The sequence below is a fragment of the Natrix helvetica genome (genome assembly GCF_964273705.1).
Source record: "Natrix helvetica genome assembly, chromosome: 6".
NCBI classification, from domain to species: Eukaryota; Metazoa; Chordata; class Lepidosauria; order Squamata; family Natricidae; genus Natrix; species Natrix helvetica.
The window spans coordinates 73,756,336-73,772,854 of NC_138553.1; the positions used below are offsets into that span (position 1 = coordinate 73,756,336).

The window sequence follows — 16,519 nt, forward strand, 5'->3', positions numbered from 1 at the left end:
AATATTTAAGAACAATTTAAAAACAGTTTGGAGGAATGGGAAAATTACGATTGCGATTGAGCCAGGCCGGATAATTGAAAGAGGTGGGTCTTCAGCTGTACACGGAAGGAGCGGAGATCGGAAGTAATCCTGATGTCACGGGGGAGGTCATTCCATAGGGCTGGGCCCATCACAGAGAAGGCTCTGCTCCTGGGTGTCGCCCCCCGACACTGTTTGGCGGACGGCACCCGGAGAAGTCCCTCTCTGTGTGAGCGAATTGGTCGTAGGGATGTGTGGGGCAGGATGCGATCCTGCATATAACTAGGCCCTGTGCCATGGAGCGCTTTAAAGATCATAATCAAAACCTTGAAACGCACTCGGTAGACCACAGGCAGCCAGTGCAGCTCGCGCAGGAGAGGTGTTACAGGGGAGTATCTGGTCCTCCCCATAATCACCCGCGCGGCCGCGTTCTGGACCAACTGTAGTCTCCGAGTGCATCTCAAGGGAAGCCCCATGTAGAGAGCATTGCAGTAATCCAGGCGAGACGTCACTAGCGCATGGGTGACTGTGCGTAGGGCATCCCGGTCCAATAAGGGGCGCAATTGGCGCATCAGGCGAACCTGATGGAACGCCCCCCTTGCCACGGCTGTTACATGGTTATCCATGGACAGCCGGGTATCCAGGAGGACGCCCAAATTGCGCACCTGTTCCATGGGGGCTAGTTGGACGCCCCCGATGGCCAGAGATGGAAGCACCTGGTTGAACCGGGAGGCCGGAAGCCACAGCCACTCCGTCTTGGAAGGGTTGAGTTTTAGTCGGTTGCCATCCATCCAGACCCGTACGGCCTCCAGGCACCGGGACATCATTTCAACGGCCTCATTGGGGTGGTTCGGAGTGGAAATGTATAGCTGAGTATCATCAGCATACAGATGATATCCCACTCCAAAACCACGGATGATCTCGCCCAGCGGTTTCATATATGTGTTGAACAGGAGGGGCGAGAGCACCGATCCCTGTGGCACTCCACATGTGAGTGGCCTCCGGGTCGAACTCTGCTCCCCTGTCAACACACGTTGCATCCGACCAGAGAGGTAGGAGCCAAACCACCGTAAAACGGTGCCTCTGACTCCCAGCCCCTCTAGCCGGTGCAACAGGATACCATGGTCGATGGTATCGAACGCCGCCGAGAGATCTAATAGGACCAGGATAGAGGAACAACCCCTATCTCTGGCCCTCCAGAGATCATCGACCAATGCGACCAAGGCCGTCTCCGTGCTGTGCCCGGGTCGGAAGCCGGACTGGCGCGGGTCTAGATAATCATTTTCCTCCAGGTGACGTGGGAACTGCTGTGCTACCACACTCTCTACAACCTTCGCTAAAAAAGGAAGGTTGGAGACTGGACGATAATTGACTAGGTCCGTTGGGTCCAGGGAAGGCTTCTTGAGCAGGGGCCTCACCACCGCCTCTTTCAAGGCGGCCGGTAGAGACCCCTCACCCAACGAGGCGTTCACCAGGCCCAGGAGCCAGTCGCGCGTAACCTCCCAGGATGCCAGTACAAGCCAGGAGGGACACGGGTCCAATAAACATGTGGTGGGTCGCAGACGTCCACGCAACCTGTCCAAATCCTCGATGGCAACCGAGTCAAACTCCTCCCAAAGCGGTCCCTCAAGACTCGCAACGGGCGTCTCTACTGAACCACTGAAAGGGGTCCATCCCATCCGGATTTGAGCGACTTTGTCCTGTAGATAATTCCCAAACTCCTCTGCTCTGCCCTGTAGAGGGGCTTCCCGTGGTCTCTCAAACAAGAGGGAACGGGTCACCCGAAACAGGGCGGCAGGGCGGTTATCTGCAGACGCAATAAGAGCGGCGTTGACTCATAAATATTTTAGTAACTCAATAAAATTACAGTTTCTTATCATCTCATACAAAAGGGAATATATATATATACATACATACATACATACATACATACATACATATTAAAGCTGTCTCCCACATCTTGCACATTCCTAGAGCTAAGCACAAAATTTGTTTTAAATCCTTCTAACAATGAATCTTTAATCTAGGGAAAGTCACGTATGTTTCATTTCTGCATTGTTGAATATAATAGCCATTTTTATTTGATCAAAGCGACTTAAAAGTCATTTCATAGTCTTCATGTAGATAAGTCCATAGAGGTCTCTTTTTTTCAGAAGGGTAAACATGACTAACATGAAAGATCCAAAATATTACTGGGTCACCAAAGTACACAAAATGTATAAGCAAATATTTCAGATTAGTGTTCCGTAAAATGTTTAGTAATTCCCTCATTTGAATTTTCAAAACATTTCTTCTAGACAGGCAGCTACCAAAACAGTTATGGAGCTTTCTTTCCATAGGCTGTATGGCAGCTGCAGCATATGATACTCTCGAAAGTGGAAAGGAGTTCAGAACTACTTTCAATGGAGGAACGATGGTGGAGATGATGGAACTTGCAGATATGGTTAAATTAATTTCCTAGATCAGGAAAAAGACAATATCTGTATTTATGAATGATTGGAAATTCTTTGTAGGAAGTTAGCACCCCACCCCTCTGCTAGAAAAATGAAATATTTTAGGAAATATTAAAAGGGGAGAATATTTCTCCTGAAAGGGAGGCAGAAACTCATCCCTCCACCTTTGTCAATGGGCCATTAAGGCCTGAGCCAGTCTATTCTACATAATAAAAATATACCTCCTTCAGGCAGAGCCATAAGAAGAATCCCAAAGCCCCTTCATTACATCATCACCCAGCAAAGGCTCAACCAAGCCTGGGATTTAGGATAGACTGCAGAGCTGCCCCTGCATGGCCCCATGGGAGTCTGACAACCAATCAGAATGCAAGCTCAAATTCAAAAGCCCAGAGACGGCATAAAGCCAGGGCACTCTCAGCATCTCTTCTCTTTTTTCCTCCAAGACCTCAAACCATGTGGTCCTGCCCATCATCAATAAACCTTCTTTCCAAGCAACTTCCATGAATCCACTGTCTTTTTCCCCACTTGGAACTGAACGCAGATGGTCATTTCTTCCAACACCCTTATAGACATTTTGCGTGAAACTGAAAAAAAAATGCACTTCAGATGTTGTTTCAATGATTAGGGGGGAAATGAATAATAGAAAAAAAGTAACGTTTTTTTCTAATCATACAGTAAGAGATAATTTTGTAATCATCCTTGCATTTGCTGGCGAGGAAATCTAAAGCTTCTGTTTCCTTTTATTCCTTCTCAATGGACTTGTCTTTTTTTCTTGTCTCTTTCTGCCTTTGTTTTCTCCAGTTGGTATTACATTTTTTATGTTCCCTTTAAAGCTTTTAATAAAGTTTATTAAATAAAGACATTTCAAAGCATTGTTTTTTTTGGGGGGGGGAATAAGAGTGGGGCATGCTTTAAAAATGGCTTAAAGAAATTCTCCCTGCTATTAAGTTGTATGTGGGGTTTTTTCCCCCCCAGGATTCTGAAAAACTTGTGGCTATTTTAAACAACACTGCCTCCTTACAGCAACGGTATCTTTTTTCAGGTCCACACAAAAGCTTGAAAGCTTTTGCTTAGTAATAGAAAGCTTCAAAGCACCTCTTTCAAATCCTTTCCAAAGAGTGCACTGTCCTATTTTCTGTGTGTCTCCTTAGAAGCAAGCTCTACTGATTTGCTTCAGATAATAAACACAGCAATCATTTCCCATTAGATGACTTTCCATTTTCTTCAACAAACATCTACCCCGCTCCATGCAGAGTGGTTTATCAAAATCATATGGAGCTCCTTGCAGAGAAAAAAATAATCAAACACGATTCTAGCTTGGAGTGAGATGATGAATGTTTATATATTATAAATTATCACGCTACTAGGCATACCCAAATATCACAATAGTACCATAAATTGGTCAAATAGAGCAAAACATATGACTATGTCTCTTAAGCTGAACATGCTGTATTATGAATACAACTTTCAGGAGGGTAATAAATTCACACAGGGTTGGTTTGGTTTGAAAGCAAAATAGCAGTTGACTTACCTATTCATTAATTCTTGGAAGACATCTTGCTGTATTGGAAATATAAACGTGCTAAGAACTGATTTTAAATATTCCAAAGACACAAATCCACTTCGACCGACATCATATGCTCTGAAGGCCTTTACAACATCCTCATAGACTGCACGCAACTGTAAAGAATAGATTTACAGTTAATAGTTTTTACTCATAAAATATTGAGCTGAAAATATATTGCTGCTGCTATAACAATTCCTCCCAAGCTGGAGTGGGTTCCTACCGGCTGCACAGCCGGTTTGCTATGGGCGCACGGACACGCGATTGTCGGGGCCACACTCTGGAAAAGCCAAACTTCCGGGTTCTCGTGCACATGCCTGCCCGACGATCAACTGGCCAGCACGCATGCGCAGGCTGGTTTTCGGCACTGCCACGTGCGCAAAGGGATCTTGCTCAGGAAAAGCCAAATTTGGGGTTCTGGCATGCATGGGCGTGTCAACAATCAGCTGGCTGGCACACATGCGCACACTATTCGGCGCTGCTTTGCACATGAAGGGCAGCTGATTGTCACACGTGCATGCAAGCCAGAAACCCAGAAGACAAACAGGCAAGGACGTGCGTGCCGGGTGACATGGCTTCCTGTGCCACTTTGGGCACGTATGCCATAGGTTTTCCATCACAGCCTTATATTATTCCAGTCAAATAGGAGTCCAATGCTCCCTTGAAAACCTCCAGTGATGGAGCACCCACAACTCCCGGAGGCAAGATATATCATTGATTAATCGTTCACATCAGTGGTGGGTTTCAAAAAAATTTAGAACCTCTTCTGCAGGTGTGCCCTGCTTTGTGGGAGTGGCTTGCCAGCCATGTGACTGGGTGGGAGTGGCTTGCCGGCCATGTGACCGGGTGAGAATGGCCAACTTGTAAAATGTGGTGAAACTCACTTAACAATGCTCTTGCTGAGCAACCAAAATGTTGGCTCAGAAACTCTGGCATTTGAAGCATGCAAGTCTTAAAGCTGTCAAGTTACAAGACCCTTGCACCCCTAACCCTTTAGAGAAAAAAAACCCCAAGGGTGTTCAAACTTGACAGCTTTAAGGTTTGTGGACTTCAACTCCCAGAATTCCTCCGTTCGCTCTTCATCTTGATGATGTATGAATGAGTGGAGGGAGGGAGCTGGAACCGGTTCTAAACGGCACTGTAGATTTGTGGAACCTCTTCTATAGAAGAGGTTAGAACTGGCAGGAACCCACCCCTGGTTCACACTGTAAGGAAATGTCTCCTTTCTTCTAAGTTGGATCTCTCTTTAACAAGTTTCTACCCATGACTTCTTCTCCTGCCTCCTACTACAATGTTGTGTAGTCTGGCACATTGGTTGTCAGTGTGAACCATATACCTAACCCCACAAGTAGTCATGCCATACAAGTATTTGTGGGTGGTCTCATACTGCTGCTACATATTTAAGCCATTAAGAATATTGTTTATTAAGATTTTCTTCTAAAATGTTATGTTCACTTCCTTGAGTTATTTACAAAAACAATAGAATAAAATAATAAAATAAAAATAAAATAATAAAATAAACTAATAAAATAAAATAAACTAATAAAATAAATTAAACTAATAAAATAAACTAATAAAAATAAAATAAAATAAAATAAAATAAAATAAAAAATAAACTAATAAAATAAAAAAACTAATAAAATAAAATAAACTAATAAAAATAAAATAAAAATAAACTAAACTAATAAAATAAACTAAAATAAAACAATAAATAAATAAATAAATAAATAAAATAATAAATAAATAAATAAAATAATAAAATAATAAACAATAAAATAAACTAATAAACTAATAAATAAATAAAATAAATAAAAATAAATAAAAATAAATAAAAATAAATAAAAATAAATAAAAATAAATAAAAATAAATAAAAATAAATAAAAATAAATAAAAATAAATAAAAATAAATAAAAATAAATAAAATAATACAATTTTTAAAAAAAGTAAAATCTTTGTAGTTGTCACTCCAAGAAGACTTTTTAGTAGAATGACAGTTAAACAAAAATAGCTAGTATGCCGATATATTATTTTTCTGTCAGGGAACTACACAATAGGTATCTGAAATGAAACCAGAGACGCTGACACAAACCTATAGCTTTATATAAATAAAGATATTTGACATCCATGTTTACATTACATCACTACATCATGAGTTAAATCAAAGAGCATGTGGGGCAGATATATACACAAAAAGGCGGGATAAAGGGGAAACTGTCCCTCCATGCCCACAGCAACCAATCACAGCGTAGATAACACTCTCCAACCAAACAACTATAACTCTGTGTTCTCGCTCACTACACAACATCGCTATTCCAGCTACTAAATTTAAATATCCTAAAATTTTCTCTCAGAAACACTTTAAGTTAAAACAAAAAAATATCTGGAATTGTAAGGTGTTCTTATGCTCACTTTGAAGATTTAATTTTGATAACTGAAAACGGTAAGACTAAATTTGACGTGGAATTGTGTAGGAACACATTGTTGCTAAAATGTATACACTTTTATTAAAAATGGAAACAGAAAATGAACAAGTCAAAGTTGCATGATAAGATGCAAAAATTTGAATATAATATACCATTGGGCTTTGGAAGATAGGCTCAAGAGTCAGAAAAACCTTGACAGGCTTGGGCATTGTCCCCTATCCAACAATATGCAGTTCAGTGGTGAGAAAAATAAGCTCCTGCACTTACATAGGAAAAGCCAGATGCAGAGGTATAGAATAAGTGGCACTTGGTTCAACAGTAGTAACTGTGAGTGAAATATAATTGTCCTAGTGGGCCAGAGCTGGTATTCAACAGGGTCATCTGACCAGTTCTGGAGAACCAGTAGTAGAAATTTTGAGTAGTTCGGAGAACCGGTAAATACCACCTTTGACTGTCCCTGTCCCCATCTATTCTCTGCCTCCTGAGTCCCAGCTGATTGGGAGGGAATGGGGACTTTGCAGTATCCTTCCCCTGGAGTGGGGTGGGAATGGAGATTTTACAGTATCCTTCCCCTGCCATGCCCACCAAGCCACGCCCACAGAACCGGTAGTAAAAAATCCCACCACTGTAGTGGGCCATCAGTTAAGTATGAGCCAGCAATGTGCTGAAGCTGCCAAAAAAGCCAATGCAGTCTTAGGCTGTATCAAACAGAGGGACAGCATCAAGACAACGAAAAGTGATAGTATCGCTTTATATTGCAGTGGTGAGACTACACTTGAATACTGCATCCAGTTCTGATCACCACAACACAAAAAAGATGTTGTGACTCTGGAAAGTGTGCAGAAAACAGCAATAAAGATGATAAAGAGCCTGGAGGGAGGCTAAATTGTATGATGAACAGCTAGGTACGTCTAGCCCAGGGGTCTCAAATGCACGTTGTCACAGCAGCGTTATGTGACATATTGAAACTTTTCCCCCTTTCGCTAATCTGGGCGTGGGTGTGGCCAGCATGTGACACATCCGGCCCTCAGGCCGGGAGTTTGACAGCCTTGGTCTAGACTATCAAAGAGAAGGATTAAGAGATGACATGATAACTATTTTTCCAATACTTGAAGGCAGTGGTGGGATTCAAAAATTTTTACTACCAGTTCTGTGGGCATGGTTTGGTGGGCGTGGCTTGGCTTGGTGGGCATGGCTTGGTTTGGTGGGCACAGCTTGGTGGGTGCGGTAGGGGAAGGATACTGTAAAATCTCCATTCCCTCCCCACTCAAGGGGAAGGTTACTTCAAAATCCCCATTTCCTCCTGATCAGCTGGGACTCAGGAGGCAGAGAATAGATGTGGGTGCGGCCAGTCAGAGGAGGTACGTACCGGTTCTCCAAACTACTCAAACTTTCTGCTACCGCTTCTCCAGAACTGGTCAGAACCTGCTGAATACCACCTCTGCTTGAGGGGTTGTCACAAACAAACAGGACTTCTTCTGTAAGGTACCAGACGCCAGAACAAGAAGTAATGGGAGGAAGCTTGTTAAAGAGAGATTCAACCTAGAAGGATAAATTTTCTAACAGTGAGAACAATTAATATGGAATTGCTTGCTTCCTTGGGCTGTGAGTGTTCCATCACTGGAGGTTTTCAAAAACAGACTGGACAACCATTTGACTGGGGTGGTATAAGGCTCCTACCTTGAACAAGGATTGGACTAGAAGATCTCTGAGGTCCCTTCCAGCCATAAGATTTTATGATGCTATGAGAATATTAAAACTGATGAAGCAATTTTTCAACACTCTGATATGGAGCCATTAGCCTCGTCCAGGTGGTGAAAACCTATTATTCAATATTCCTGTAAAACTTCTTGGCATTGATCAAAGAACGTACCTTTTCTCTAAAATTCTTTGCAGTGTTATCTAGATGGATCTTTGTCAAGTTGTATCCAGTTGTGGCAGGTAAAGATATCTTTGATTCACTAGTCTTGCTTTCTGGGGATTCATTCTGTGCTGTTAAGAAAAGCTATGTTTAAGCAAGATTCCACTAGTTTTCTTTGAACGAGAAAAATAATATTGCTTACTGCTTTATATTGCTCCGGAGCAAATAATGTGATGTTCAGATCACTACCTTGTAGCAATATGTTCACTATTGCAAAGTTTTGTAAAACCTCACAGAAACTCGGAAAAATGAACAATATTAAAATAGGTGTGTGTGTGCTTAATTGAAAAACATTACCAAAATTTTGCAAGATTTTATGGAAGGACAAATATCTTGCAAATATTGGTTCTTGTGTACTTTTGACTGGTTTAATTTTTAATTTTTCCCAGAGTTTCTGGGCAGCACATACATTTAATAAATAAATAAATTCAATTTAGAAATCATTTAAGAATCAATGCGCACCAATACAGACCGATAACAGGAAGTTTATGAGTTCCCTTTATTATTCATTCATTAATTCATTCATTTTATACAAGAACCTTAAGTCTAGTAAACCCAATAAATATAAATAAAGAAAAGATATGGATTGGGGTGCAGCAACTTTGGAAAGAGGTCCATATGAATGAATATTCTACCATACAAAATATGGTATTTCAACATAGGAAGTTGTTGTGGCCCAGCAGGATCCATTGGAACTGCTGAGGGACTCAGATAGCGACGACCCCTATGAGTCGGTTATGGAAGAGATGGAGGACCCTGGGCAGCGTTCAGACCCAGAGCAGGGACCAGAGAGGCTGGTTGGCCACCAGGAGGTGCCTGAGGCATGGAGCAGTGGGGAAGATCAAAGGGAGTTTGTCCCTGATGCAAGATTAAGAAGGGCGAAGAAACGAAGGCAACAGCTGCTCGGGAGACAAGCTCCTAAGAGATAATCAAGCTCAGGTGGTTGTGGCTTGGCCCCTCCCAAGAGCGTATATAAGAAGGGACTTTGGGAGGAGGCTTTTTGCAGGACACAACCATTCATAGTAATCTGGAGAACTCTTTGTCTGATCTGCCTTGTGTTTCTGTTTGTAACAAGCTGGAGAAGCTCTTGTCTGTATCTGTTGGAGTCTGGGTTGCTGCCAACATCTTGCCTGTGAGTCGTGTTTGGGCTTTCAGCCAACAAGATTATAGTACTGTCAATAAAGTGTGGCAAACAGCTAAGCCTGTGTTGGCATTCATTACCGGACGGAGGGGGGTCAGAACAGGAAGCTAAGTAGAAATAGAAACTAAATCTAGTGTTTAATCCGACATGGTGATTTTCTATATTCAAGATACTTTTATTTTTGGAGAACCCTGTAATAGAGCGTGAACTTTCAACTGGGTGGGGAAACCCCGGGAAACTTTCAGATTCGGGTTTTCCCAGATGTGCCAATGTGGCTCTCTTAATAAATTGGAACTTTAAGCAGTACTTTGTCTTGGACTCTGATTTAATTTTGGATGCTATTTGAAACGCTGACAAACGGTACCAAGGGGGAAAATGGGGTGTGTGTGTCTAAAAAAAGGTTTTAAAAAAGAATATAACTTGGTTTTGTAAAAAGTTTTTATTTTTTTCTTTCCATATACATTCACAAATATACATTCTCATGAGTACTCTTAATATTTATCTGTTATCTTCTAGCATTTATCACAATCTGTTTAAGCATATAAAAACCATAATCGGGATTGCTTTCTTCCCGCCCCGTACATCCATCTTATTTTGCATCAACCCTATTCCTTCTTTGTTCCCAACCTCCCTTCTCTACCTTCTTCTTTCCTCCTCTCCTTCCTCTTTTCTTCTTCCCCTCCCTCTCCCCCACTCCTACTCTCTTCTTCTCCTTCTTACCCTCTCTCCTATTCTTACTACCCCTCCCTTACTTCCTCTCCTTTACCCTTTCTTCTTTTCCCTCCCCTTTCTCCCTCTTTCCGTTGTGGCCCTTGTTTATTTTCTTTTCACTCTGATGGATTTTTTGGGGTGAAAGAATATAGCTTGGAAAGGCATTCATGTGTGAAAACATCTGGGAAAGCACAGGGATGAGTGAGGAGTGAACAAGCCCTAGAGAGGAAGGCTGGTCTCAGTAGACAGATCCAGCCAGCCAGCCAGCCAATCAGGTTTGCCTTCCTGCATGAATGGGAAGGGCAAGAAGCAGGGGAACAACCAATCAGGGCTTGCATGCCATCACCCAATCTCACCTGGAATTTCAGAAGTTGCCTTAAGAAACAGCTGGAAGCATAGAATAGAATAAATTTAATTTGTTAGCCGCTCCCTCTCCAAAAGGACTCGGGGCGGCGTACAGTAAAAACCCATACATATATACATATACATACAATACATATACACATACATACAAACACATACACGTACCTGGAGGAGGTAACAATCGTTAAAAGCATACAATAGTAATAATAGAATTAAAATTAACAATTAAAACACCCTCAGTTAAAATTACAATTTAAAAAGATTGTCAGGAGCAATGGGATAAAACTATGGTTGAGCCAGGCCAGCTAATTGGAAAAGGTGGGTCTTGAGCTTTACATGGAAGGAGCGGAGATCGGAGGTAATCCTGATGTCAAGGGGGAGGTCATTCCCCAGGGCTGGGCCCATCACAGAGAAGGCTCTGCTCCTAGGTGTCGCCCCCCGACACTGTTTAGTGGACGGCACCTGGAGAAGTCCCTCTCTGTGTGAGTGGATTGGTCGCAGGGATGTATGGGGCAGGATGTGATCCCGCAGGTAACTAGGTCAGCACAGGAGACATGTAGCTGTAGCATGAAATTGCCCTTTGGTTAAAAGGATTGTCGTTCATCGATTGAGTAATAATTTCCTTAAGGTTTCTGGATGGTTTATTGTTTCTCTCCCCCCACCAAGATTTTACAATGTGTGAGTTTGCTTGATGTTCCCATCTTGCAATAATTACAGTCCCCTATATGTTATATATTAATTGGGGAAACCAAACTTTGTAGCAGTGAAATGATGGTTTAATGCTGCTTCCCTCAACCCCCTTAAGATGCCTACCTGAATCTATTATCTTTTCAGCTCTCTTTTTCTTTTTCTTCTCCAAACTTATGCCAAGATATTGCAAAAATTCTTTATAATTCAGTGTGTTTGTTCTTGAAATACAATACCGATTCCATAATCTTTAAAAAAACACACAGAGAGACACACAGGTTCATTACATTTTGGAGAATAAACTAATGAAATGTTTAACCATATATACAAAATGATGGATATAATAATCAAAATAAGAGCTATGTACGATATTTTCTTTAATTTGTAAACTCTGATCCCGAATGATTTATTATTTATCATTCCCCACTGTATTGATTACTTTCTAGGAACCAATTTTTCCTTCTTCCCAATCAGCTTGGGAAGATCCTAAAAGAAAGAGATGTTTGTCTTTTTACTTCTTTTTCTGAAACGCACCCAGAAAGAATCATTTCGATTGCACTGTCTGTGTCACCCGTACAACTTAGGACAACCTTGGCAACTTGAAGACGTGTGGACTTTGATTCCCAGAATTCCCCAACTAGCACAGCTGTCATCTTTTCAGGGAGTCCAATTCCACATATCTTCAAGCTGCCAAGGCTGACTTAGAAAAAGCCACTGGAAGGTTGTCATTCATGGCAAGTCCTCTCCCCCCCTCCCCCCCCCCGTTCTTCCTTTAAAAAAATGTTAAGGGCTTTTTTAGTTTATCATAAATAGTCAAAATTCTCCTTTGAGCTCAGATGCCTCCTTCACCCCAACCTCTAAGACTATTCCAACTATTTCCAAATATTACCCTTAGATGTTGAAACATAATATCAGCACAGATAAAAGGGGAACAATTAGCAGCTTGTGTAAATAAACCAAAAAAAAGCCAAAGATCAAAAGCACTACAGTCAAGCCCATATGGGATCGTTCTAGCTCTATTTCTGACTATCCCTAGAAGTAAGACAACTGATACCTCTTCCCTCTTCTAAACCCTTGGATGTGGGTCCTTACAAAAAGTAAAAAAAATAATAATGGGTATAGCTAGAATAGTCATAAGCTGACCTCTGGGTCAGAAGGTTAGCAAAGTTTGACCTCTGAGCCAATATGCTGAACATTATAAAGATATATCCTAAAGCCAGTGGTGGGATTCAATTTTTTTTTACTACTGGTTCTGTGGGTGTGGCTTTGTGGGTGTGGAATGGCTTTGTGGGCATGGCAGGGGAAGGATACTGTAAAATCTCCATTCCCTCCCCACTCCAGGGGAGGGTTACTGCAAAATCCCCATTTCCTCCCCATCAGTTGAGACTCAGGAGGCAGAGAATAGATGGGGGCGTGGCCAGTCAGAGGAGGTATTTACTGGTGGGAATGGAGATTTTATAGTATCGTTCCCCTGGGGTGGGGAGGGAATGGAGATTTTGCAGTATCCTTCCCTTGGAGTGGGGTGGAAATGGAGATTTTGCAGTATCCTTCCTCTGGAGTGGGTTGGGAATGGGGATTTTACATTATCCTTCCCCTGTCATGCCCACCATGCTAAGCCCACCAAGCCACGCCCACCAAGCCATGCCCACAGAGCCAGTAGTAAAATCCCCATTTCCTCCCGATCACCTGGGACTCGGGAGGCAGAGAATAGATGGGGGTGGGGATAGTCAGAGGAGGTATTTACCGGTTCTCTGAACTACTCAAAATTTCCGCTACTGGTTCTCCAGAACTGGTCAGAACCTGCTGAATACTATCTCTACTAGCAGCAGTTCTGGACCATTTCCAAGATGTGTTCACGAAGTCACTAGGGCTTCAGCTTGAAACAAGGGGATTTTGCATCACCTACTCACTTAGCTGATAGCTGATTGAATTGTATGTTAGACGGGGATGCTAAAACATTCCCAAAAGACGTATTTCCATACAGCTGCCAACAAAATTATTCGGACAGTGCCAGGGGGTCCCCAGGAGTCAAGCTTTACCTTACAACATTAATAAAGAAACATGTACCTTTTTAATCAACGCTAGACATTAAGGAAGAAACTTTGAAGGGCTAAATTGCAGCTCCCTTAAGAACCGTTTTAAATTCAACCAAAGATGAATCCATTTGGCTACCCACATTTTACAAATCTCTAGAGAATAAATGTCATCATTTTAATTCAGATTTAAATGCACCAGATAAAAATTGGTGATACTTTTTATGAACACTCCTTTTGTTCTAGTAACATCCATTTAGATTTATCACATGGAAGACTTGGATGCCAAATGCAAGATTTATTATCAAATAAAACCACATTTTGTTGTTTTTTCATGGCTCTACTTTAAAAAGCATGGCTTCTGTTCTGTAATTATGTGCACCAAATTATAAGACGGGTTTTTCCTTTGTTTTCATCTAATTTTGGAGAACATGCCAAGTGCCCATAAAAAAGAGGAATATCAAGCAGCAAGCCCAGCTTGTAAATATGGGCTAAAATTTGTTTTGAGGTTGCTGGGAACAAGAGATATAAAATATTTAGAGCAAAGCAAAACAAATAAATAGTCTGTCCTAATTTCTCTCCCCTCTTCAGCTTAATGCTTCTGCTATTGCAGCTCATTACAGCTCTCTAAACCTTCCAAATTAAAGTTTTTCCAGGCTTCAGGAAAGATACAGACTCCTCATATCGAAGTGACCATATTTGCACCACAAAAGCCTGGGGCATTTAACAGCAACCAAGAGATGGCCCCAATTAACCCTTTGATGCCACAGAGCAGTTGGTTGTGTTTATACAGCCCAAATCAGGGAGCCAACCCACAACACCCCTACTGATTTTTTAAAAAAATACAAATAGCCCAGCTATCAAAGAAACGCAACTATGCTTTTCATGATGAACTCTAGTAGGGAAGAGTTTTGCCATAGTCTTGTCTAGCCCATAATTCTGGGTTTTTCTGATGATCTAATGGGCTGTGAGAGGCAAGAGAGCCTCAACCTAAACAGTGGTCATACAAAGAGGTATCACAGCTCACAGAAGGAATGGGGAATGTCGTAAGGAATCCTTCCCTATTTCTCTGGAAAGTAAAGGCACAGGAGGGGAGGGAATGCTTTCAACTTGCAAGATTCTGTTATTGCAACCTTACAATAAATGTAGTGTTACAGAACTAATGAGACTTCCTACGAATGCAGGCTGCGACTCTCCCTCCTGCCTCCTGCAGTTATTCTTATAGCCCACTACCAGTACTAATCAAGTATAATCTTGCTTAACTTTTTGAGATCTTTTCAAATTGGCTAGCAGTTGCTATACAGCTTGCATATCCTATATGCACATGATGGCGAACCTATGGCACACGTGCCAGAGACGGCATAGGTGCCAGGGGTAGCATGCAGAGCCCTCTTGGTGGGCATATGCGCCATCGCCAGTTACTCTTCTGGTTTCTGGTGCTGGTTTTCACGGGTGCCGGAGTGCTGGAAAACGGCCTGAAAACAGCCCCCAAAATAGCTAGAAAACAGGCTGGTTTTCAGGCTGTTTTCAGGCTACAAATGGCTCTGAAAACGACCTGAAAAATGGCCCCAAAAAGAGCCTGAAACACCCCCAAAATGGCCAAAAATGGCCAAAAAACAGGCAAGCGCATGCTGGCTTGCTGATCTTCAGATTTCCAGGACTCCGGTGCACGCACACACATTCCGGTTTGGGCACTCGGTACCGAAAAGGTTTGCCATCATGGCTATATGCCGCAGTGAGAGAGATCAGGTCTGGAGCTTTCGTGAGTCCCTTTCTTGCATTTTTCTCACCGTTTCCTGTGACTAAACATATCCAGCTCTAATAGGAAAACATGTACCAGGATCATCCACAGAGAAATAAAAAAAAGTCAGGTTAGTGGCCACAACCACGTGCCTGAACCTCTTTTCTCCTTCTCTATCTGCAATCCGCCATGTGCAAAAAAAAGGGCAGGGTTTTTGCTCGCGTAACCATGGTCAGCAACTTAATTTTTTTAACCCCATTAGTGTGCCCTCTTGTAATCATCATCTGTAAACTTCATCTAATCCCCGAGTCCTACATAAAATGCAATGTTCAGAAGACACAATACTCAAGACTTGGCCAATGTGCAATCCAATGAAGCCGTTACTTCAAGACAGTTGGAAATTACCGTATTTTTTGGAGTATAAGACACAGCGGAGTATAAAACTCACCAAGGTTTTGAAGAGGCAAATTTTTTAAAAAAAGTTGTTGCACTCTCCAAATCTCCCCAAAAATGGGCCCGTTTTTTTTTCCCAAAAAAAGGGCATGAATATTCTTTAGGAGGCTTGTAGAGTGCTTGGGGGGGGGGGGGGGCAAAAATGAGCAAAAAATGGCCCCATTTTTTTTTGTATTAAAAAAAGAACATTAGGAAGCTTATAGAGTGCTCCTGGGTGCTGGGGGGGGCAAAATTGAGCAAACAACAGCCCATTTTCTGCTCTTTTCTGCCCTCCCCAGCCTCCAGGACCTCTCTGAAAGCTTCCTACAAGCTACGTACGGCCATTTTGTTGAAGGGGCAGGGTTTCAGGAGGCAAAAAAATGTTGTATTCAGTGTATAAGACGCACCCAGATTTTCAGCCTCTTTTTTGAGGGAAAAAGGTGCGTCTTATACTCTGAAAAATATGGTATATTGTACTTCAGCTGATACAGCCTCGCGTTGCATTGTTCTCCATTTGAAACCACACCACCCTGCCAGTTCATATTCAGACTTCTACAAACTACTATCCAGGTATTCTTCCAGAAACCAGGTATCCCCTATCTTACATTTGTGCATTTTTAAAAAATTTCCTAAGTGAAGAACTCCATCGCCATATTAAACTCAACTCTTCACTCTAGCTAATCAAGATAATCTGTGGCTTCTCTTAGCAAGGTCAACCATAAGAAAGTCCCTCCCATCCAAAATTTGCAAAATTGTATTTAACCCTCCCCACACTTTGAAATTAAGCATGAAAAGTAGGCAGGCACACTTGATGACAATGTAGAACAGTGTTTCTCAACTTTGGCAACTTGAAGATGTCCAGAGTTGAAGTCCAGACATCTTCAAGTTGTCAGGGTTGAGAAACACTGCTGTAGAACATTGTGTAATGGGTGACAGTTGATTTTTGAGGACCTCTATAAGATGTGGACTTTCTCGCAGATGATGATGAAGAGGATGGATTCTTACACACTAACACTAGTGTGTCCTTCAGC

General features: G+C 42.0%; 1 protein-coding gene across 1 annotated transcript in view; it reads right to left on the reverse strand.

The window, feature by feature from the left end:
- Positions 1-16,519, reverse strand: part of EFCAB6 (EF-hand calcium binding domain 6) — a 115,972-nt gene that overhangs the window by 74,615 nt on the left and 24,838 nt on the right. Inside the window, exons 7-9 of the mRNA XM_081957502.1 lie at positions 11,409-11,530; positions 8,333-8,451; positions 4,003-4,151 (exon numbers count right to left, since the gene is read on the reverse strand). Coding sequence (XP_081813628.1) covers positions 4,003-4,151; positions 8,333-8,451; positions 11,409-11,530 — 390 coding nt within the window. The remainder of the gene's footprint in view (positions 1-4,002; positions 4,152-8,332; positions 8,452-11,408; positions 11,531-16,519) is intronic.